The sequence below is a fragment of the Leopardus geoffroyi genome, chromosome A1 (genome assembly GCF_018350155.1).
Source record: "Leopardus geoffroyi isolate Oge1 chromosome A1, O.geoffroyi_Oge1_pat1.0, whole genome shotgun sequence".
Lineage (NCBI taxonomy): Eukaryota > Metazoa > Chordata > Mammalia > Carnivora > Felidae > Leopardus > Leopardus geoffroyi.
In genome coordinates, this window is record NC_059326.1 from 143553386 (window position 1) to 143577904 (window position 24519).

The 24519-nt window shown below is 39.9% G+C and overlaps 1 protein-coding gene across 2 annotated transcripts in view; it reads left to right on the top strand.

The window, feature by feature from the left end:
- Positions 1 to 24519, top strand: part of CMYA5 (cardiomyopathy associated 5) — an 89852-nt gene that overhangs the window by 29423 nt on the left and 35910 nt on the right. Inside the window, exons 2-5 of one of the 2 annotated variants that reach the window (XM_045496675.1) lie at positions 3097 to 13921; positions 17276 to 17371; positions 18769 to 19002; positions 20603 to 20625. In XM_045496675.1, coding sequence (XP_045352631.1) covers positions 3097 to 13921; positions 17276 to 17371; positions 18769 to 19002; positions 20603 to 20625 — 11178 coding nt within the window. The remainder of the gene's footprint in view (positions 1 to 3096; positions 13922 to 17275; positions 17372 to 18768; positions 19003 to 20602; positions 20626 to 24519) is intronic. The other variant, XR_006716736.1, reaches the window with a different exon arrangement.

Genomic DNA, 24519 nt, shown 5'->3' on the forward strand with positions numbered 1-24519 from the left:
TGCATATTCTGTGACATTTTCCTGGAATAACCTCTCCATCCTCACACCACCTCCACTCCTCATCCATTTGGCAAACTCCTATTTATTCTTCAAAATCCAACTCAAGTATCTTTCCTTTGTAAAGTCTTCTCTTCTTTATATTGTCATTGTATCTTGCATGTCTTCTAGAATAATACTAATCACACTGTGTTAACATGTTTAGTTCTGTCTCCCTATTAGATTTTTAATTTCTTGAGAGAAGATTCTGTGTCTTTATATTTGTATTCCTAGTATTTAAACCCAACGAAAGTTTGTTAAGTGAGAAATGAATGAATGAATGAATGAATGAACTCACCTCAGTAGGACTCTGTCTTCTTAGGATCACCATTTGGGTATTCTGCTAAGCACCCGTGAACTCATCCTCGCTAGTAATGAAAATTTCTCCAGTTGAGTACATTAAATTTACAATCAATAATTAACTCTAAATTGAATTTATAATTGGTTTTATAATACTACTATAGTCATGGGGTCTCAAAATGCTGACTTCTCAGATGCATGTCATAACCTTAATTTTTAATTTCATCCTGCTTCTCTTAAAGCTAAAGGGAGAAGGGGTAGAAGGAATTGAAAATTCTGAGGAATAACTTTAATTAGGTATGTAAATAGCCTGAAAAAAAAAAACATTTTAAAATAAGATTCAATCCAAAACCAAGATAGAGTGTTAATTCCTAATTAAGTTCAGTGGTTTTATACCAAAGCAAATAAGTGAGAGAAGGGTTGCCAAGGAAATGGAGAAAGTAGTTCTTCCCACTGCTTTCCAGCCCTTTGCACTCATGGCATATATAGGGAGTGAAATTACTTACAGTGCACTGGGATGAATGGATGAATGGATGAATCTTCTTGCTGTTGAAGACCAGCAGGGCAGGGGTTCTGCCTAGCTGTGATGAGAGTTAGGGAAATCAGGATCTCAGCGGTCCATACACCCTTTGCTGCAGACTGTTGGGCAACTGTGAGGTTTAAGAAAGGGGGGTAGAATGTAACTGCAAGAATTTATGGTCTTGGCCCTCAGCCTCACCTAACAAATTAGGAAGTGTTCGAAGTGAGTGAGAAAGGCATGTACTATTTAAATTTCATAGTTAGGATTGTGTAGGCTGGTGATTTTTAACTCTGCTTTAGACTGGTGTCACTTGGAAGCTTTTAAAACCTAAAAACACAGAAAAACTGAGACCCTACCCTAGTAAAGTCAAATCAGAGTCTCTGCCGGGAGGGGTATAGGAAGGCATCAGTATTTTTAAAAAACTTCCTACAGGTGACTCTCAAATATATCCAGAGTTAAGAACCACTGGCATAAGCTGTGACTGATGATTAAAAATTATTAGTAAGGGACCTAAATTATAACTGTGTATGTTTTCAAAAAGTGACTCAATTTAATACTTGTACTTAGTGGCTTTTTGTATAGAAAGGTTTTTGGTTTTGTTTTTATTGTTGTAGAAAGGCATATGTCAGTCAGTAGTTTGTGTTTATCTCAAATTATAGCCATATTCCTAGAAGGATATAACCCTTGGAGTTTTAATCTTGAACTTAATGTTTATGAAGTATTGGCAAACAGGATCGCTGAATTGATCAGGAATAGTAACACTGGAGGTTTTTAAAATAAGCCTTGAAGAGGAGATAGAATTTAGGTGTGCAGAAAAGGTAGAGTGAGAATTTAAGTGGAGGAACAACATGAGCACCAGAAAGGAAAAGGTATAAGAAAATTTCAGAGAAAAGTACTGCAGACTCTGAGATGGGGCCCAATGGCAATTGAAGGGGCAGCCAAAGCCAGTTGTGTCTTGAGACACATGAGAGCAGTCCAAAGAGATCACCTTTTCAAACACCTGTAGCAGTTGAAAATGACCTTGCCAAGGCTCCCTAGGTCTCTACTCCAATGATTGTGTAGAAGCCTTAATTACAGATAGTGTTTAGTGAGCACTAACTATATGCCAGGCACTTTTCCTGAGCATTTCGTGTGTATTAACTAATTTAATCCTCACAGCAGCCCCGAGAGGTAGGTTCTATTATGATCCCTGGCTCACAGATGAGGAAAGTGCCACCCACAGGCTGTTTTTTTAGGATATCTCTATATTTTTCCTGTATGGCTCATACTCAGAGTCCACACAATATATTAACTGGACAGGAAATTATATAGTTAAAACAGAAATGTACCAGGTATGAATAAGGTAACAGTTGGTACTTGGAAATAATGTCAGCTAGGGATCAAAGAGTTAAGTATTTTGAATTTTTTTTCTACAGGTAGAAAAAAATTTACTGAGGAATGAGGAATTTACTGATATTTTTAAAGTTTATGTGTTTATTTTTAGAGAGAGAGAGAGAGAGAGTTGAGAGACAGAGAGAGAGGGCACGAGAGAGCAAGCACAGGCAGAGAGAGGGAGAGAGAGAGAGAATCCAAGCAGGCTCCGCATGATCATTGCAGAGCCCAACGTGGGGCTTGAATCCACAAACTGTGAGATCATGACCTGAGCTGAAATCAAGAGTTGGACACTTAATTGACTGAGCCACCCAGGTCCCCCTCTACTGATATCTTTTGAGCAAGCAGTGTGATGATGAAAATTTTTAGTGAAGTTGGTGTGGAAAGAGGAGTAGGGTAGGGTGAGGATGGGGAGGGTAAGAGGTAAACATTATACCAGCTGACCAGTTAGGAAGCTAATGAAATAATCTAGGGATGACATGATAAAGGTCAGGGTGGTCGTAGTAGTAACAGAAAGGACACAGATACAAGTGCCATTTTGAAGGTCCTTGTGCCCAAAGAGTGAGCCTGAGTGACTGGGTAAGCCCAGGAGGTCAGGGGGGCAATCCTGATAAGGGTAGGTGGTGAACTGAATCATTCCAGCCTGAAATGTGTTATTATATTTCATATTCTGACTTAGAGTTTTAAATTTTATTTTGTATACCTCCTTATTTTTGATATAGATGGCAATACTTATCTGTATACTTTAATTTCACATTAGCCCATCTACCTAGTAAGAATAAGATATTTACTTATTTCTATATGTAATTAATATTATTATTTATTATTAATATACATGTGATTATTAATAGTATTATTACTTACTTTAGATTATCAGACCAGGATGAAGAGGGCAAGACCAAGCAGAAGTGTATCATAAATGACCCCTCCTTTTCCATGGTGACAGTTCAACGGGAAGATAGTGGAATAACCTGGGAGACCAGTTCAAGCAGGTCTTCTACTCCTTGGGCCTCGGAAGAAAGTCAGACTTCTGGTGTATGTAGTCTGGAAGGGTCAACTATGAATTCTTCTCCAGGGAATGTTTCCTTTATTGTGGATGAAGTCAAAAAGGTTCGGAAAAGAACACCTAGGTCAAAGCGTGGCTCACCCTCATTGCGTCGGAAAGGCAACAAAAAGAGAAATTCTTTTGAATCTCAGGATGTTCCATCAAATACAAAAGATAATCTTTTAATTTCAGAAAGCCAGGTACTAAACAGTCAGAAAGAGAAGTCATCTAGTGGCGTTCATGATAAAATAAGAAAAAAGAAGACCACCTCAAACACACCTCCTATTACTGGGGCAATATACAAAGAACACAAGCCCTTAGTGTTAAGGCCAGTTTACATAGGAACAGTACAATATAAAATTAAGATGTTTAATTCTGTTAAAGAAGAATTAATTCCTCTACAATTTTATGGAACATTGCCAAAGGGTTATGTAATTAAAGAAATACATTATAGGAGGGGGAAAGATGCATCCATTAGTCTAGAGCCAGATTTGAGCAATCGTGATTCTAACTTAGTTTCCAAAACAGGCAAATTAGTAGCCCCAAGCATAGAAGATGATAAAGTAAAAGGGCTTGCTTCACCCTGGAGAGGTGTACTCTCCAAAAGATCAGAGTCCTCGACCTCCTCATTCAGTCATGAAGATGAAAAGAAAATTTACGTTGATTCTCCCCTAAAGGCCACATCTGCCACCAAGCACACAGTTTCCTCTTATGCAAGTAATGACACAGCAGAACAAGAAACACAGCTCAGCCCTCCACAGTTAGTGCCACAACAACCAGGCGATGAAACAAAACTCCGTGAAATGGAGTCTTCCCCTCTTACACCTGATACATCTACAACTGGGTTCCTGGGAAGAGCAAAGGAAGAATTTGAGCCTGATTCACAAGAAATTGTGACATTAGAGCATGGCTCTTCAGTCTCACCACCTTCAGTGGATGAGGTAAAGAAGGAAGATGTGTATTCTGCTGACCATTCCATTTCATTGGAGGCAGAAAAGGTTTCGCGGGTAACAGGTTTACCAGGTCTGGCAGCATCCATCCAGGAGGATTTTGGCCCAGAGACAGAAGGGGTGGACCTGACTTCAACAGAAAGGGCAGAACCAGTCTCTGAAAAATGGATCCCTCCTCATCTTGATGTCAAAGGAGTGGAGGAAGAAAATGTGCCTGAGCCATCCATTTCTCTTTCTGAACCTCCAGTATTAGAGGAATCAAAGAAAGAAATAGAAACTTCTCTACCAACAGCTACTACCCCTGAGTCTGAAGATTCTAATTTAGTGGAAGAAGAGATCATAGAACTTGAATACCCAGAAAGTCCATCTATTTCTGAGAAGCCCTTCCCATCATATTTGGCCCCTGAAGTGGAGCGGAAAGAAGAGGAGATCACTTTACCATCACTGAAAACATCAACACCTGAATATGTTGCTTCATCTGAGGAAGAAAGAGAGGAAAATGAGTCTGTTTCTACTGATTCTGCTTTTGTATCAGAATATTCAGTCCCACAGGATTTGAACCATGAACCAGAGAAGCAAGAAGTTGAGCCAGTTCCTCCATCCACTGTGAAAGGTATATCTGAACATGCGGTTTTTTCAGAAGAGGAGAATGAGGAATTTGAGCCTTTGGCCTCTGCGTCTGAACGCTCTCTCTCACCATCCACAACTGAGAAGACTTCTGAATGCCAGTCCCCACTGTTTTCAGCAGCTATCTCAGAACATGTGGTCCTGTCTGGAGAAGAGGCTTCAGAAAGTGGATATTACACACCAGATTCCACATCTGCTTCTGAATATTCAACTCCATCACAGGCAACAAAAGAGTCACTGAAGAAAACAATTGACCATAAGCCCCCATTAGAATCAACAGGTGTTTCTGAGCATGTGATTCTATCAGAAGAGAAGGAAGATACAGGACCATATTCCCCAGATGTGGCCTCTGAATATGAACACTCTCTCCCACCATCCACAACTGAGCAGACTTCTGAATGCCAGTCCCCACTGTTTTCAACTGCTACACTGGAACAGGTGGTCCTGTCAGAAGAGGACCTAGGAAGTGAGTGTTTCACACCGGATTCAACATTGAGTTCCCAATATGCAGTTCCATCAAATGCAATGCAGGAATCCCCAAAGAAAATAATTGATGTTGTGTCCCCATTAAAATCAAGACATGTTTCTGAGCGCATGATTTTGTCAGAAGAAAAGGAAGACACTGGGCCATATTCCCCAGATGTAGCCTCTGAATATGAACACTCGATTCCACCATCCATGACTGAGCAAACTTCTGAATGCCAGTCCCCACTGTTTTCAACTGCTACACTGGAACAGGCGGTCTTGTGTGAAGAGGACCTAGGAAGTAAGCGTTTCACACCAGATTCAACATTGACTTCCCAATATGCAGTTCCATCAAATGCAATGCAGGAATCCCCAAAGAAAATAATTGATGATGTGTCCCCATTAAAATCAAGACATGTTTCTGAGCGCATGATTTTGTCAGAAGAAAAGGAAGACACTGGGCCATATTCCCCAGATGTGGCCTCTGTATCTGAACACTCTCTTCCACCATCCATAACCGAGCAAACTTCTGAATTCCAGTCCCCACTGTTTTCAACTGCTACACTGGAACAGGCGGTCCTGTCAGAAGAGGACCTAGGAAGTGAGTGTTTCACACTGGATTCAACATTGACTTCCCAATATGCAGTTCCATCAAATGCCATGCAGGAATCCCCAAAGAAAATAATTGATGATGTGTCCCCATTAAAATCAAAAGGTGTGTCTGAGCACATGATTTTGTCAGAAGAAAAGAAGGAAGACACTGGATTGTATTCCCCAGATGTGGCCTCTGTGTCTGAACACTCTCTCCTACCATCCACAACTGAGCAGACTTCTGAATGCCAGTCCCCACCACTTTCAGCCACTCCATCTGAACATGTTGTCCTATCAGAAGAGACAGTAGAAATTGAGCGATACACACCCTCTTCCACCTCAACTTCTGAAGTTTCAGTACCACCATATGCAACACCCGAATCACAGGAGGAAGAAATTATCCAGATATCCTCTTTAAGTCTAAAAGGGGTCTCCTCACCCACGAATTTCTCAGAAGAAGAGCAAGAAGACATTGGACCCTTTTCTCCAGACTCAGCATTTGTGTCAGAATTCTCATTTTCACCCTATGCAACCCAGGAAATAGAGAAAAGAGAATTTGAATGCGATTCTCCAATATGTTTAACATCACCATCTGAAGACACTATTTTGTCAGATGAAGACACTGAGGTTGAACTTTTCTCTCCAGACTCAGCATCACAAGTTTCAATTCCACCATATAGAATCCCAGAAACAAAGAAAAATGAATTTGAGCATGATTCACTGGAAACTACAATATCTGCCTCAGGATACTCTTGCTTTTCAGAAGCGGGTGAGGAAGACATTGCACCAACAGCTGCTACACCTGTACCTGAGCACCTCAGTTCATCACAGAAGCAACAAGCCAAACCTTCCCCTTCACTGTCTGCACCTGAAGACTCGAGTTTGCCACCTTCAGCAAATAAAAGAGAGATCACAGAAGTTCAGCCAGATGCTCAAACAATCTCAAGACCTGTATCTGAATATCTCATTTTGGCACAGGAGCAGATAACTCGAGCATTTTTAGAACCTGACTCTGAGGACTTGATTCCATCATATTTAACCAGTGAAATGGATAAGGGAGAAATTCAGGCTATTTCATCAGTAGCTGCAAGACCAGTTTCTTTACCTGAACAATCATTTACGGTAAAGGAAGACACCAAACCTGTTGTGTGTTCATCTCAATATTCAGCTTCACCTGATTCAGTTCATGCACTTAAGGAGGAACAAGAACTCAAAGCTTCACTCACTCCAAAAGCTGCAAATGAACAGATGGCTTTGTTAAAAGTTAAAAGTAAGGAAGAAATTGTGCCTGATTCTCAAGAAGCTACAGCACATGTATCACGGGATCAAGAAATGGAGCCTCAGCCTCCAAATGTTCTAGGGTCTGGGATGAAATATTCAGTTCTTCCTGACTTGGTAGATGAGCCAAAGAAGGATGTGAAACATAATTTAGCTCCAACTGTGACATCTGAACTAGAACAGAGAATGTTGTCAGAGAACAAACCTGAAGTAATAAAACCATATTCACCTCTAAAGGACACATCTTTATCTGGACCTGAGATTTTATCAGCAGTGAAAACACAAGTGAAAGATGACTCTAAAATAACTGATACATCTAGAGTGCTGCATTCAGCTCCACCAGGAGTGCAAAAGGGAACTGAACATGAACCACCTGCACCAGAATTTCCGGAAGAAATAAAGAAAGAAATTGAACCTAGTTGTTCATTAACCACAACATCTGTAACTAAGCGTGACTCAGGCTTAACTAAGTTAGCAAAAGAAGAAACCCCAACAGATTTCTCTTTTACCACCCCTCTAGAACATCCAGTCTTAACAAAAGTAGAAAAGAGTGAATTAGGAAGTGATTTGCCACCACTGGTGACGTCGACAGATGAACATCCACTTCTTAAAGAAGAAAAGGTAGCACTGAAAATTAGTTCTTCTACTGAAACGGCTACATCTGAATGTCCAGCTTGGTCAGAAGCAGAGAAAGAAATTAAACTTGATTCACCTGCAGGAATATCCTCTGTACCAGTGCATTCTTTGTCCAAGGTAGAAACTGAAGAAGTTAAACCTGGGTTGCCAATAACAAAAGCATTGTCTTGTCAACATTCAGATGTAACTAAAGAAGAGAGGGTGGAAAATGAACAAGGTGTTTCATTTTCTACAGTCCTGGACTCTGAACAACTGGTTTTACCAAAGAAAAAGAATTCTCTGTCTGCCTCAGAAGTGTCAGGGCCTGAACATGTGCTTTTGCTCAACGAAGGTAGTGAGGTAAAGGAAAAAGAAACCAAACTTTTTTCCTCACGAAACATGTCACCTGCACCCAAACAGACAGCCCCAGAATGCAAAAATGAGGAAATAAAAAGTTCTCCTGCATTGGAAAATTTAGCATCAGAAGATTTAACTCCAACCCTTGGAGATGATAAGAACAAAGAGGCAGAAGAGCCATCTTCTACAGCGCGGGGAAATTTCCCATCAGAAAGACAAGATCTTGTTCTGGCAGAGCTCTCTTTGGAACCTGAAAAGAAAGACAAGCCATACCAAGTATCAGAATTACTGAGCACTGGGTCAGAAGTCATTCATAGTTTAGGTGGGCAAGATGGATCCATAGATACAAAACACATAAAATCTCCCATAACCGAAACAGGGGATTCTGTCTTAGAAAAGAGCCTCACTGAACTTAGGAGTAGAGGAGAAGGAAAAGAAGAAAACAGGGAACGTCATGTGTCAGCTACAGTCGACCCTGAAATTCCAGAGGTTTCATCATACCTTAGGGAGGAACCACAGATTCAAGAACTTAAATCTTTCTCTCCCAAGGTAGTCAGCTTAGGATCAAAGGAAGCATTGGACCCTCTAGTTGAAGGAGACAGCCCAAAAGAGCTTCAGCCACTTTCTTTTTCTTTAAAACCATCATCAGAGAAATTGAACCATTCAGCCGACATTAAAGAGGGAGAAAAACAGGAAATAAACCCATTACTGTCAACAGGAAATTTGAAGACACAAGTGATAGGACATATTGAAACAAAATTAAATGAACAAACAGACCAACCAAATTCATTCCGTGTGCCCCAGAGTATAACAGATCCATCTAAGATAGTTTCTTCTGACCTCCTTGTAGAAAAAGAGAAGCCAGGAAAAGCACTTCATTCAGAACAAGCTGTTAAATTACCTGATATAAGCACATCTTTTGCAGATAAACAAGATCTGGGAGTTAAACAATTTTTATTTCTGAAAGAGAATTTGCCTTTGGAAGAATCAAAATCACTTACAACAAATGAGCCTGAAGATGTTAAAGAAACACAAGTGAAAGAGGCCCTAATTTTTCCAAAGGATAAAAGCTGGATACTAGAAAAGCCAGAAAGGGATCTGGCAAGTCAACATGAAGAAAGAATATCAGGATCTGTGCAGCTGGGTTCCTCTGGCAGTAATGATTTGATGACAGGACAGCTTAAGGCTGTTGTGCCAGATAAAGACCACACATGTGAAACCAAAAAGCAGGTTCTGCCACGTTCTGCTGAAGTATCTCCTGTATCATTACAAGAGCCAGTATCTACTCTCAGTACCTTCAGTGGTGACAAAGAGACCTTATCAACTAAAACTTACTCTTCGGAAGAAACAAAGCTGGCCCCCAAACCAAAATCTTTAGTTCCAACTGGAAGTGTAGAGAGAAACGAAGCAGAGAGGAAGCAGATCTTTTCTTTCATGGGGAGTGAAAGTTTGACAGTGGAAAAAGCAAACGCAGAATTGTCCAGGCCTTGCAAAGAAGGCAGCCAGGAAGAAATCAACCTACCTTCCGAAAGAATCCTCCAGAAAGGAGTGTCTGGCCCATCAGTGGAACTGATCAAATCAGAAACCATTCCCTCTCCCTCCAAAGCAGCCCCTTTCCTGGCAGAAGATGCAGAATCTGCATTGGACAGTGAAAAAGAAGCGCACAGGAGTATATCTTCTTTACCTGGAGAGAAGTCATTAGAAAAAGAAAAAACGATTCAGTCAAAGGTTTTAGATGTTAATGAGAGAGGGAAACCAGCACCTGAAGTGAAAACACCCACACCAGTAAAACTCCTCTCTTCGATCCAAGAAAATGAAGAACCTCAATCTGCAGAGCCATCTGAGGCAACACAAAAATTGCCTAAGCAGCCAAAGGCAGTTGAGCGAGGCCTTTCTGAGGAGAAGGGAAAGAAAGGAATCTTATCATGGATGTCCAGTTTGTTTTTTGGATCAAGGACTCCAGATGACAGAGTTGCTGAAAAAGATTTAGAAATTCAGCCAAGTCCATCTGTAGAAAAAGCAGTGCCTGCGACACTGAAGTCTGAAGGAGCAGCTCCAGCTGACTTTAATGCAACCAAGACGCCAACTGATCATCTGTTACCAGAGACAAAACTTAAACCTGCTGAAAAATCCAGAGGTACTTTAGTTAAATCTGGTGAAAGCCAAGACTTTAAAGAAAAAACTACATTTTTATCAAATGTAGAAGTTTTACAACAGCCCCAATCCACCCTTGAGGTGTCTAGTGAAGATTATGGGAAAAAAGAAATCCTAGCGTATTCAGAAGAAATGGATTTAAACTCGGTAGTTACTTCTGCTGATGGTGAGGAACGTCTTGAAATTCAATCTTATTCTCCCATGGGTGAGAAATCCATGGTGGAAGAAGCACAAAATGCTGTTCCTCTTCACGTCGCTGATAGTAAAAGAGCCCAGAAGCCAGAAATTTCTGCTCCATCTAAATGGAATATTTCTATTCTTAAGGAAGAGCCAAGAAGTGATCAAAAAGAAAAATTATGCTTTTCATTTGATGCAGTGGATAAGGTGCCACAACAGCCAAAATCAGCTTCATCTAGCTTCACAAGTAAAAATATCATGAAGGAATCAGAGAAGCCAGAGACAATAATCTTGCCAGTAGAAGAATCTGAACGCAGTTTAATTGATCTGGGTGAAGACAGACCGAAGAAAGAAATGCAAAAACCTACTTCCTTGGAAATTTATGAAGAGGAAACAAAACTCAGGTCTGTTAGCCCAACTGAGGAGAAAGGTAACTTGGAAACCAGATCACATTCCTTGGCAGAAAAGAAGGTGCTGGCAGAAAAGCAAAAAACTATGGCCCCGTTAGAATTTAGAGATAATGAAATAGGGAAGGCACAAATTGCACGTGGATCTAGCCCTATTAAATTGGAAGAATCAAAAACCACAGCTGTGCTTCAGCAAGTCCCTCAAAATGAAGACCACAAAGAAAGACACACAATTATGGAGGAGGAGAAAGATGAAAAACAAAAGCAGTCACAAGCATTTTTAGAAGGAAGAAAGTGGCAGGAAATTCAACCTTATTCCTTGAATGTAGCCAGGTCTATGCCTGAAGAATCAGATATCTCTTTAAGTCATTCTTCAGGTGAAACTCAACCACTTTCATTAGTTAAAACTCTATCAGTTACTGAAAAACCAGAAACTGTGCTCTTGGAGGCTCACCCAGAAATCAGAGAAACAAGGGCAGTAGGAACTCAACCACATCCAAAAGAAGAAAGTAAAGTTTTGGTGGAAAAAACCAAGACTTTCCTTCCAGTGGATCTTTCTTATCATGAAGAAATAGATAAGCAGTCTGTACCCAAGGAAGGAAATCTGATATTGGAAAAGTCAAGCAGGGAGGTGGCAAGTCACAGTGAAGAAAAGGAACAGGTTACAGTGTCAGAGCCATCAAAAGGTGTTTCAATAGATATCACAAAAGAAAGTATGAAACAAGGATCTCCATCTAAAGAATCTGAAAGGATTTTAGATCATCCTTTTGATGAAACAATGAGCTTAGAAACCCCACCATCTTTGTTGTCATCTGTGAAATCACAAACACTTGTTTCTAGAACTTATCCAGAAATTGATACAGTGAAGAAACAAGAAATGCCATGGTCAGAATTGACTCCAGATAGGCATACAGTCCATACTATTCAAACATCTAAAGATCTAACATCTGAAAGGACTAAACAATCTGTTGTTGCTTCAAATCACCACTTGGAGGCTGTGGAAGATGCCCATGTAAATGAACCAAGCTCTTCAGTGAGCAGCAACTATGCTCGATTTATAAAGGATGCATCATCAATTGATGCTGATAAAATGGTTTCTTCTAGAGAAATATCCAAGGAACCTGAAGACACGTATGTAAAAGATGAAGAATTTACAATGACTAGCAAGCCAGCTGGACTTTCAGAAGATCAAAAGAGTGCCTTCAGTATTATTTCTGAAGGCTGCGAGATATTGAATATTCATGCTTCTGCATTTATTTCTTCTGTTGATCAGGAAGAAAGTGAACAAATGCAAGATAAATTAGAATATTTGAAAGAGAAGCCTTCATTTAAAACAATATCTCTTCATGACAATAGTGAGGCAGTCTCTTGCCATAAAACATTAAAGAGTAAGTTAGAAGATTCTGATCAAGTTATATCACTGCAAGAAAATAAACAAAAGGCATCTTTTAACACAGAAGGGGAGATGCCCACCTATTCAGAAACTGATGATTTCACCTTTAATCAGCCCGCAGCTCCCAGTGAAGAAGATTATTTTGAAAAATATACATTGATTGATTATAATATCTCCCCAGACCCAGAAAAACAGAAAGCTCCATGGAAATTAAATGTTGAAGTGGAACTCTCAAAGCAGGTTACAGAAGATACTGTCTCTTTCCCAGAAAGTTCAGAGGAAAGTGCCCTGGAACATGAATATGACTTGCTGAAGTTAGATGAAAGCTTCTATGGGATGGAAAAGGACGACAGCAAATTATCTCACCCAGAGACCCGGAAGCATTTGGATATCCAGCAATCAGCTGACAGAGATGTTCCAAAGATCATAAATAGAGATGTGGACTTAAAGTCACCTGGGATGCCATTATTTGGTGCAGAAGAAGGAGTTTTGTCACGAACCCAGATATTTCCTACCACCACTAAAGCCATTAATCCTGAACTTCTGGAGGAGCCACCTGCACTCGCATTTTTATACAAGGATCTGTATGAAGAAGCAGTTGGGGAGAAAAAGAAGGAAGGGGAGACAGCTTCTGAAAGTGACAGCGTGAATTCTGAGGCATCATTTCCAAGCAGGAACTCTGACACTGATGATGGAACAGGAATATATTTTGAGAAGTATATACTCAAAGATGACATTCTCCATGACACATCTGTAACTCAAAAGGACCAAGGCCAAGGTCTGGAAGAAAAAGCAGTTGGTAAGGATGATTCATACCAACCAGTAGCTGCAGAAGGGGAAATTTGGGGGAGGTTTGGAACTATTTTGGGGGAGAAGAGTCTGGAAGAGGAACAGAAAGCTATGTATAGGGAAGGAGAATCAGTAGGCTATGTGGGGCCTCTTGACAATGAAGCTATGCATGGAAAAGTTCCCATCACTGAAGAAGTCACAGTGGTTACCCAGAAGGTAAGCTATGCGATTCCATTTGAAGACACCCATCATGTCCTGGAGAGAGTAGATGAAACAAACAGTCAGAGTAATGAAGCAGAAAATGCAAGTCCAGAAGTCAGTCTGAATGTCCCAGTACAGGTGTCCTTCCCAGAGGAAGAATTTGCGTCTGGCGTAACTTGTGTTCAAGAAACACTGCAAGAATCTAAAGTAATAGTCCCGCCTGAGCCAAGTGAAGACGGGCTCCGCCGTAGCCCTGTTCAGGATGAGTATGAATTTGCTGAATCCCTGAATTATGAAATGGTTGTTCAAGACACTTTATCAGAGGAACTATATTCAGAATCCACACCTGAAGATGTGTTATCTCAAGGAAAGGAATCCTTCGAACACATCAGTGAAAATGAATTTGTGAGTGAGGTAGAACAAAGTACGTCTGCTGAACAGAAGGAGTTGGGGAGGGAGAGGACAGAACAAGAACAATTATCATCAGAGTTAGCAACTGAGAAGGAACAAAAGGAACTGAAAAAGTCCCAGATCGACACGTACTGTTACACTTGCAGAAGCCCGATTTCTGCTGTTGACAAGATGTTTGGTGCCCACAAAGACCACGAGGTTGCAACACTTGATACAGCTATAAGTGCTGTAAAGGTAAAGAGATGTTAAAGCTTATAAGTACATGACAATACATATACACTTAACTTGTTTTAATTAACGTTTTCTCAATTTAAAAAATGACCAATATTTAATATATTCATATTTAGGCATAATAGTCTGAAAGAAAGCTAAGAATTCTTTCCCTAACCATTTAGTTAAGATCAGTTTGACAAACATTTATTGGGTATATACTATGTGCGAGGCATTTTTCTAGGTTCTTGCAACACCAGTGTAAATAACACAGGGTCACTGCCTTTGAGGGGTCCTCTCTTATGGCAGTAGCCCTTAACATTATCTGAAAGGGCCAAAGGATTTTAAATTGAAAAATGTACTTTTGAGCATAAAACACAATTTATTTTCTATTATCTACACTATTATTCTTTAAAAATACACATTTATATTACATTGAACAATATTATTGCAAGTTTTATAAAAAACTCAAGATGGTCGTTTTATTTTTTTTTTTAATTTTTTTTTTTTTTTCAACGTTTATTTATTTTTGGGACAGAGAGAGACAGAGCATGAACGGGGGAGGGGCAGAGAGAGAGGGAGACACAGAATCGGAAACAGGCTCCAGGCTCTGAGCCGTCAGCCCAGAGCCCGACGTGGGGCTCGAACTCACGGACCGCGAGATCGTGACCTGGCTGAAGTCGGACGCTTAACCGACTGCGCCACCCAGGCGCCCCAAGATGGTCGTTTTAAATTTTGGTTTTCTCTATATTTCCTCCTTATGGTAAAATTGATTTTAAAAATGGAAAACCTTTGCATTCTTTCTGTCTATGTCTATAGATTCCCAATGTTTAAAAGCTAGTCACAACACGTACCCTCAATGCATGTAATTATAAATTACCCCAGAGATCCTATTGGAAGTCAAGTATTTAGTCTTACAGATTGTGACATACTTTCAGTAGCCTTCTAACTGGAATCCCTACCCTTGTCTCTCCAAACCATCCTCCAGTACATTAGCCAGAATGATCTTAAAATGCAGACCATCACAAGAATTGAGCACTGACTATGTGCCAGGCACTGTGTTAAATTCTGTGCATACAAGATATCATCTACTCCTCACAACAACCCTGTCATTATCATCAATTTTCAGACAATGAAATGAGTGCAAATTGTTTTAAGTGATTTGCTCAAGGTCATGGAAGACAGACTAGGATTGGTACCCAGGTCTGTCTGATGCCAGAGCTATGCTCTTGGCTGTATATCCGTATTGCTTGGCCCAGTGCCTTGCTAATGGGAGCAATTTTCAATATGATTATTCAATCAGGTCACTGTTAAATAATTGTTAGGCTCATTTTGATTTAAAAAATGATGTTAGAATCTTGACATTTTTTTCCCCAGAAAATTAAAATTTCTCAATTGTCTAACATAGGTTATGCTTCTCTACAGTGAAATTTTGTTGAAACTTTACCTGGTAAAATGTGGGGGTAGAAGATGGGGCAATTAAAAAAAAAGAAATCTCAGGCTTCTGGATGCATTAGCACTGGTGAAATGTGCCCCATTCTGTGATGACACTTGGTTTCGCTAACTGACAACTACTGGGCACTGTCAGCAGAAAGACTAGATTTTTTTTAGCTTTCTTAGTTATGTTTTCTTTATCTCTATGAGTTTTAGAAATTAAAAAATAATTCTGTCTAAAAATTGTCAATTTAAAACAAAGTTCAAAAGCAAGGGGTTACGTCTCCTGCTTTAAAACCATTTTGAAGTTTTTCCCCCCTGATGTTCTCTAAACAGTATGACCAAAAAAAGTGGAAAGCTAGTTCACTAAAGCCAGAGAGACCTGCTTTGTTTCATTAAATCAGCTGTGAAGATTAGGAGTTGGTTGACAACTTTTAAAAATTAGAAATCAATTTAAAGTTATACCTTGAGAATTCTCTAGCATCTTGTGTGAGCAGACCATTTGTGATGAGTCAGAAACTGGTGACTGCCTTTATAGATCATCGAGGTCCTTGCTTCTCCTTTCCTGCCATCTCCACTGTGGTGGCTTATCTTTTGCCACTTATTTTCTTCATTCACTCTCTCCTTCTTTCTCGGTATTTATTGACCTCCCATTACATATTGGAAACTGTCTAATCATTGGGAATGACAATAAAAATAAAAGAAGATGGACTAACGGCTCCCCAAATCAGTCAGGATTATGGGAGCACAGTGTTTTGAAAAAGGACCCTTTTGGGAGTGAGCCAAATGATAGAGTAGGACTGAGAGGGTGAGGGAAGGTGAAGACCGAGTGAACCTTCAGTAAGATAGAGGTTTTTCCAGCAATCAAGGCATGGAGGACATTCTAGAGACAGGAAATACCACACGAAAAGGCACATGGGTGAGAAAAAGTTCAAGGAAAGATGGGGCTTGTGTGATTGGAGCCTGGGACCTTGTGGAAAAGAGGCAAGAGCTATAGAGGGAAGCAGAAGCCAGATCCAGAAGGGGCTTCCATCCTTGCAATTTCTGCATCATTCTGTGGATAGTGAACCAGGCAGCTGAATAGATTATAGCAGGGTTTATAACTATGTGGCTAAGGTAGCTACCATCTTCCCCCATGACCCATACATTTTCTAGTTGGCTTTCACTTCTTGAGTATTTTAACCCTGTAAGGGTTATTACAACCTTTAGGTCTCTTTAGTAAACAGTTTCCATTATTTGGTATGCTAGGCTCCTGGCCCAGTGACACTCTGAGCACCTTCTCAGAGTGATCCAGGCACACTGAGGCCACTGGCACAAATGTGAGGAGACTACTTGGATAAGTTGAACAAGTTCAACAAAAAGTCTGCAATCTTTGAAGAAGACAATGTATAAAAATTGAAGCTTTAGGGACACCCAGGTGGCTCAGTCAGTTAAGTATCCAACCATTGATTTCGGCTCAGGTCATGATCCTAGCGTTATAGGATAAGCGCCAAGTCAGGCTCGGTACTGAGTGTGAAGCCTGCTTAAGATTCTCTCTCTCTCTCTCTCTCTCTCTCTCTCTCTCTCTCTCTTGGCCCATCCCCCCAACTCCGGCCTCAAATTTAAAAAAAATTGAGGCTTTACTAAGGAGAAAATTAAAATCCATGGTTTACTAAAACAAGTATGCTTTGAATTTATGTACTCAACAAGAACTCCTTCCTCTTGCATGAGAAAATAAACTTTCTATTGCTCTCACTCACAAACCTCCTAATTGTTTAGCGTACAGAATTATCTACAGTCAATTTAGATGAAGCAGCAAAGAAAATTTAAAGATTGATTTGTTAGTGAATGTCATATAGTAAATCTCTACCAAATGTACTAAATTTATGAGGAAATTAGAGCTCACTGGTTGAAGTTATTTTATCAAATGTCATATACCAACCATATCTAAATTTTTTTCTTCAGGTCCAATTAGCAGAATTTCTAGATAATTTACAAGAAAAGTCCCTGAGGATTGAAGCCTTTGTTAGTGAGATAGAATCTTTTTTTAATACCATCGAGGTAAGTTACCATAACCCTTTTACTTTGACCTGGTTTGTTCATGTCATTATAAGGAAAGAATTCTGAGCCAGAACAATCTGAATTAGGGATTGTGTATGCATATGTGGTTTGCCATTGTTGGTTTTGTTCCATTAAAAGTGAAGGTCCTCAAAGTCTTCCATCTGTGTTTAATCAGTGAAACTACTTCCTTTCCAAGGATAAACGACTTGTCCTTAAAAACATATACACATTTAGTAGGTGCTTACAATGACAGGGCAAATGCTTTGCATGCTTTATCCAAAGTAATCCTTACAATAACCATATGAAACAGGTGTTATTAATTTGTTCCCATTTTCTAGGTAAGGAACTGAAACTTAGAGTTAAGTATATTACCCAAGGTCATAGTAAGTTCATAGTAAGTTGAGAGTCAAAATTTAAATTCAGATCTGAGTTCTTAACTTGCTCCACTATCCTGTCTTTCACTGGCTAGCTCTGCAGAAATGCTTGATGTCCAATGCCCAGGACAAATGCGTGTCTCTCATAGTACCACTATCTGGATGAATTTATGCCCTCCTAGCTGTTGGCCCCTGCTCCCTCCTCAGTGGAGGCAGGGGTGGGGAGCCATCTCCATCCATATGCAGAAATGGCCCAGATATCCTCACTTGTCAATCACACGTGGCAGAGGGCTGCTGCAGAAGGCTGGTGCCCACGTTCCCTATCATGAGGGCAACTCTCACCCTAGTTTGCTTGAGAAGAGTCTCCTTAACTCCTGTTTTAGATCATTTAACACCTGCTAATTATTTCGAATGCCCCCACCAAGTATCCATTTTAGACGATAAATTATATGATCACCTTATCACTAGCCCCGTAGTGAGAACCACTATAACCAGTGGGTATCTGGATTTGCCAGATGGGCAATAAACTTTCTCTTACTGTGGTGGAAGCTGTCCCCCTCCCTGGAGAGCACTTGTGAATGTAGTGCCCTGTCCAGTATCTTGCTTCTCCCTTCCTCACACAAGGATTTTCATGGAATGGTGAAAATGGCACTAAACGAAGGTCAGGGATCTTCATTCATTCACTGTGACGCCATCTTCAAGTTTTATCCTGTGGAAATGCAAGTAGGCAAGCCTTCCACACAAATATCTTTTTGTTTGTTTGTTTTGTTAACTAAATCCTTCTGGATAATAATCTTACAGTGAATTTTATTGCAAAGCTAAGAGGCTTGATGTGTTGGCCAAGAGGCTTGATGTGTTGAAAACATAGACTGTGCCCATAATCTAAAATTCTCTTACGAAGACACCAGAGCTCAGTTCTTTAAAAGACTGGTGTTTCTCCTAAAAGAAAAGAAGCAAGACGTGCACTTTGTGATTCATTAAAAAGTGGGCTTTTTTTGTTTGTTTGTTTTATTTGTTTTTTAGGAAAACTGTAGTAAAAATGAGAAAAAGCTAGAAGAACAGAATGAGGAGATGATGAAGAAAGTTTTAGCACAGTATGATGAGAAAGCCCAGAGCTTTGAGGAAGTGAAGAAAAAGAAGATGGAGTTCTTACATGACCAGATGGTCCACTTTCTGCAGAGCATGGACACGGCCAAGGACACCCTGGAGAGCATCGTGAGAGAAGCAGAGGAGCTCGACGAGACTGTTTTCCTGACTGTAAGCACCAATTAAAACAGGCCTAGACACCCTCCACCTGCTCTATACATCCAAGTCTAGTTTTTAGAATTCATCTTTCAATATTCCCCAAGATCACTTGTATCATTTATATTTCTCTGTGGGGTTTATGTAATTCTGACATTTAAAGATTATTAGGTATGCCTGATGCTTATGGAAAAGGCCCAGAAAATCCTGAAAGTCTTAACATCCAAATCTAGCTGAAGGATACATGAAAGTCAGGCCACAGCATCAACCATTCACTCTGTCACATGGATTGGTCACCTTCTAAGAGTGAAGGAAAACAGCCTGAAAGCCTTACTCATGCTATGCCTTCCCTTTGGGTGCCAGCCTGATCTCCCAGTGCCTGGCATCCTCATGCTGGCCCCTGGGCCTGTCCTCTCCACTCCTACTCCCTAATCTGAAGTGACATCTCCTAGGGACCATTCCCTCTGAGCCTCACCCAGTGGCTGAGAGTAACATGTCAGTACACTTGCAGCATGCAAAAGGACGACATAATGTGATACCTCTTTCAGGTAACACATCAGTGTTTTTACAAGGGTCCTCCTGGGGACCAGATTCCTTAATTCAAGTATCTTATGGACCGAGATTCCCCTGGGTGATTCTCAAGTTGCACCACAGAGGCAGCTCTTTGCTCTCCTAATTCCCTAGAACATTCAGTAAGTTCCTGATTCTCCATGGAACCAGAATTGACCAGGAATAGTGTTTTCCTGGAGGATGGTCTCACACCTAATTGTCATATTGGAGGAAAGCACCATCTTATGAAGAGTTGGGACCTCCCTTTCAAAGTTCCCCAGTCCTCCCAGCTCTCAATTGAAGTCTGGAGATAGAACAAGGAAAAATGGGATAATGTTAAGCTTTTGATATGGAGATACTTCCAGGTAGGACTAATTTGAGTAGGTTAGACATGGCATCCTCAAAGGAGAATGAAAATCCTTCAGTTGCTTTATGTTTAAGGCAAAGCTTTAATCTTTTAAAATTAGGCGCCTCTTGTGAAGTGTAACATTAATAAAGTTCTTTGTGTTCCCTAAGAACCTTACCTTTGTTTGATAAAAATATTTTCTCTCTAGAACAAATTGGAAAAAAGAAAGCATTTTTTTCTGCTTATGAAAGTAATACATATCCATTTTTAAAAATTTGGAAAATACAGAAAAGCACAGAGAAGGTATCACCCAAAGATAACTACTGATTGCATTTTAGGTATATATCCCACATTGAACAAATAGAAGTCCTTTTTCTTGCTTTGGAGAATTCTATTCTGGAAGCTAAGCCATTTGTTAATGAGTAGAGAGGAGCAGCATAAGAATTCGTTGCTGGCCTTGCTTATCATAGAGAGTAGAGTAGAACTGGAAATTAAGCCCCCTCCATCCCTGCCCAGATCCCCCTACCCCTTCTGACCCTCATTTCCTTGCTGCTGGGGGTTATAGCCCCCAAAAGAAACAGACGGAGGGAAGATAAAAAGCTAAAAAATAATGCCTTTAGAACATGCATAATCTTAAGGCTCTAGGTTGGTTTTACACTTTGTTGTTAATTAGTTTCTCTCTCTCTTTTTCTCTCTCCCTCTTTCTTACTACCTCGTAAGTCATTTGAGGAAATCAATGAAAGGTATATAAAACATGGCACAATGTAGTGGCGACTGAGAATAGCATGACTGTATGCTTTATTTTTAATATTTTGATGCTTTCTAGAAAATGAGCTGCCAATTAAAAAATACATACATTGACTGAGCTACTGAATTTTCACTTTTAGACACTGTGCTTTTAAAAGCTAAATGACAGCTTCGAAAGAATATTGCATGTGCTTTAGTTAAATAACAATTATAATGTAGATTTTTAACTGCTTCCTTGAGATGTATTCTGTATTTTCAGCCTAATCTGGACCATCTTTCTTGTCATTGCATATAGAATATTTTGTAGATACTTAGACTTACTGGTTAAATATGAACATTTGAAAGAATCATTCATTTATGCTTTGAGTAATTGACTTCTGCAATCTTAATGGAATGTTCTCTCAGTTTCTCTTCAAACGATAGGCATGCATGTATCTTCTTTCTTCTCAGCTAATCTAAGTGAATCTTCCTCTTTTGATTGTGTTTTGTCTTTGTTGCTGCCGTTAACACTCAATCTAAGGGATTTTTGTCATTATTTTAAAAGGCAAAACACTCAACAAGAAACTAGGAAATGTCTATAAAAACACGTACCATCAGATCTGTGTTTATCTTTTGGAGCATCTGATGTTGAACTGCTCATACTGATCTGACACATTTTCCCTTTCGCCACAAAGCAAGACCTGAGGACTTTCCTACTAGTTGAGCCTAATGTTCTTATTATTTCTATCCCTTTGATGTACATTTTTTTAAAATTGTAAATTTGGTTCAGTTTACTTCAATGGCAAATTGCAAAAGAGCATAAAGCAAAATAAAAAAAAATTGCATTTGTGTTATATTAAAACATAGAAACCTGATTTTTTTTTAGATAATGAAAACTGCACAGATGATTCCTGCTTACCTTTAAAAACAATCTATGCAACAGAATATTGCTAATACGTTTTAAGAAAATACCTTGTATGTTAGTACTGGCGTTATTCAATAAGGGTTTTTATTACAATGGCTCTGTCGTAAATCAAATTACCCAGGGAGCTTTAAAAAGTGCTGACGCTTGAATTGTGCCTCTTGTGATTCTGATTTAATTGGGTTGGGATATGGCCTGGGCATTTTTAAAGCTTCTGAGGTGATTGTAATGGGCAGACAGGGTTGAGAACCTCTGGCGTATAACAATCCATCCTCCAGTGCACTGGTTCCGTAAACATGTTATGCCTGAATTACCTGTGAGGTTTGTTAAAGGAAAGCGCCTGGAGTCCCACCCCAGATCCACTGCAGGAGAAGCCAGGGTGGGATGATGGGTCTGCATGGTTACCAGTCCTCACACAGGAGTCTCAGGCACACCAGGTAGGTCTGGAAACTCATACCCAGACCTTATTTCCAGTTCTCTTTATTTTTAAAAAAAGTATACATTTCTCTAAGTATTATTGAATTTTGTCTAAAGAGTATATGGATTTTTATATTACAGTGCCATTTCATATACACTGGACAGTGTAGATGCATTATTTGCTTACTGATATTTCATCTACTCACTGAACATGCTGATTGGCATGAAAATTTGGTGAATACAAAATAGCAAACACTTTGACCTTCAAAAATGCTATAGTACATTTTTATTTTTCTTAATGTTAGGATGTTAACTTGCTAATATGAATTGGCATCCATTTAATTCTAAACACCAGTTCTTTGGTTTTGTGCTTGAACTTGTTCATCTGTGTGTCCTTTTAATTAATTTTTATTTCATTGTCCAATTGACAATGGATTAATCTTTGCTACAGCCGCATGCCACCTAAAGGAGAATACACGTGGGTAACTGTTATTTTTCTTGAAGAAAAAAGACGACAAAACTTGGGATTTGGTGAAGAAACACGAGCAATTAATGAAAGCCCTTTTAGACACGCACAGGGGTGTGTGGACATGCGCACACAGCTGCAAGCGGTAACGCTTGATTATTTCACCAGAAAGAAGACTCTCAGGTCCTCAAGACAACTTCTGCCTCAAAGCCTCAGTATTATTGGTGTTCTTTGCCATAATAACTGTTTATTATCTGGTTGTATTTTTTTTAACTTGTTGTTGCTTCTCCCTGCCTTCATATGATATCTCTAAAGGCAGTGCTTGTATATTAAATTATTTTTCTCAACACTGAAAACACTTAAATTAAGGAACGCTGTCAAGCATATTTAGACTCAATATTTGCATATTTTGGAAAACACATTTGCTTAGAAAATGCTGGTCTGTTAAGAAGACGCATTTACTTTTTCTCTCTCCGGTTCGCTTGTTTGTGTTACAATAATGAAAAAGAAGGAGAGGCCCAACCATTGTAGGACCTGCCCTTAAAAAGATGCTTGCTCATCCTTTCATATACAGATGTTAAAATTGAACAGGGAAGTGTGTCAGGGAAAACTCAAACATTTCATTTGTGGTATCTACACCCAGAACTTTTGCGTTACAGAAATTCCCCCACGTAGTCAGTTACATGCCTTGATTAGGCGCGGTGAACGTGCTAGTCAGCACTATTCCTTAATTCAGAATCCGTCATCTCCACCCTCTGCCTCCCCAAAGCCTTCTTTTAGGCCCGTGGTGTCTTCCCTCACCCAGAGCATTGTGGGCTTCTCCCAACCCACTTCACTAATGCCTCTGGTCTGCGTAGTTGCTCTGGTCCTTTCTTAGACTCATTCAGGGATGTTCTTCTAAACTTCCCTTGTGAGAACACTCCTGTGGTTCTCTTTGCCTTGTGAGATAAAATGGAAACTCTTGGTAGATATGAAAGTCTTTTCACAGTCAAGCCACAAACCACCTTTCCATTTGTTCTCTGTCTTCAGTTTCCTGGTTCCCAAGGGAGCCCCTGGGTCCCTCTGGCCCCTCAGACGTGCTGCACCTTTCACAGCTCTCAGCCTTTATTCAAGCTGTTTTTCTGTCTGCAACACCCTTCCTTCCTTTCCTGCCTCAGAAACTCCTATTCATTCTTCGAGACTCAGCCCAAATTTCACTCCTCTTTGAAGCCCCTCCTGGAACCATCTCTCCTAAAATCAGATTATAGTGTATTTTATTATTTTATTATTCCTAGCACTAGTAAGCATAGTGGGCACTCTTTAAATATTTCAGTTATATTTTATGATCTTTTCCCCTCACACTGATTAAAACATTTACTAGACCTGAGATCCTGATAATCTCACCCAAATGAAAGTATCCTCTATTCATTCCAAATTTATTTGTTAAAAGCTTATTGTGTGCCAAGTAACACAGTACGGTATGGTGGTGAACAAAACAAAGTCCTTTCCTGCATGTAGATTATATTCTGGTGAAATAGAAGGACAAAAACAAATAGGTTGTGATAAGTTTGAGGAGGTAAAATTCAACAGAGTAAAGGATATTAGGGACAGGTTGTGCTGTGTGAGTAGTGTACTCTCTGAAGAGCTGACCTTTGAACAGAGATGCAGTGAGGAAGGAGCCATATAATATCTAGGAGAAGAAAGTTCCAACAGCAAGTGTAAAGGCTCAGAAGTGGATCTGTGCTACCCAAACCAAAAAGTCCACGATAGTGAAGCCAGTGGAGTTCCTCGAACCTGGCTTAATTGCTGGTATATATTTCTAGTCTCCTTTGAGCGAGATGCACCGAGGAGAGCTCCTAACGAAATTTAGGGCCCCTCATGCTAAAGTGGAACGCTTTTGCAGTCTCTCCTTCCCCCTTTTCCTCTCTTCGGAATCAACCTGTTTTATTTTTGGTTGTTTTGGTTTTTTTTAAAGCCCAGGTTGTACCTGAAGACAAATGCTAAGAGTTAGCATCTCCGCTAAGAGGGTCTTGAGTATATAAAAGCTGTTGACTTATAAACTGTGGTTTGTTTAGTCTTTTAAGGATTTATAGGGGCACCTGGGTGGCTCAGTTGGTTAAGCGTCTG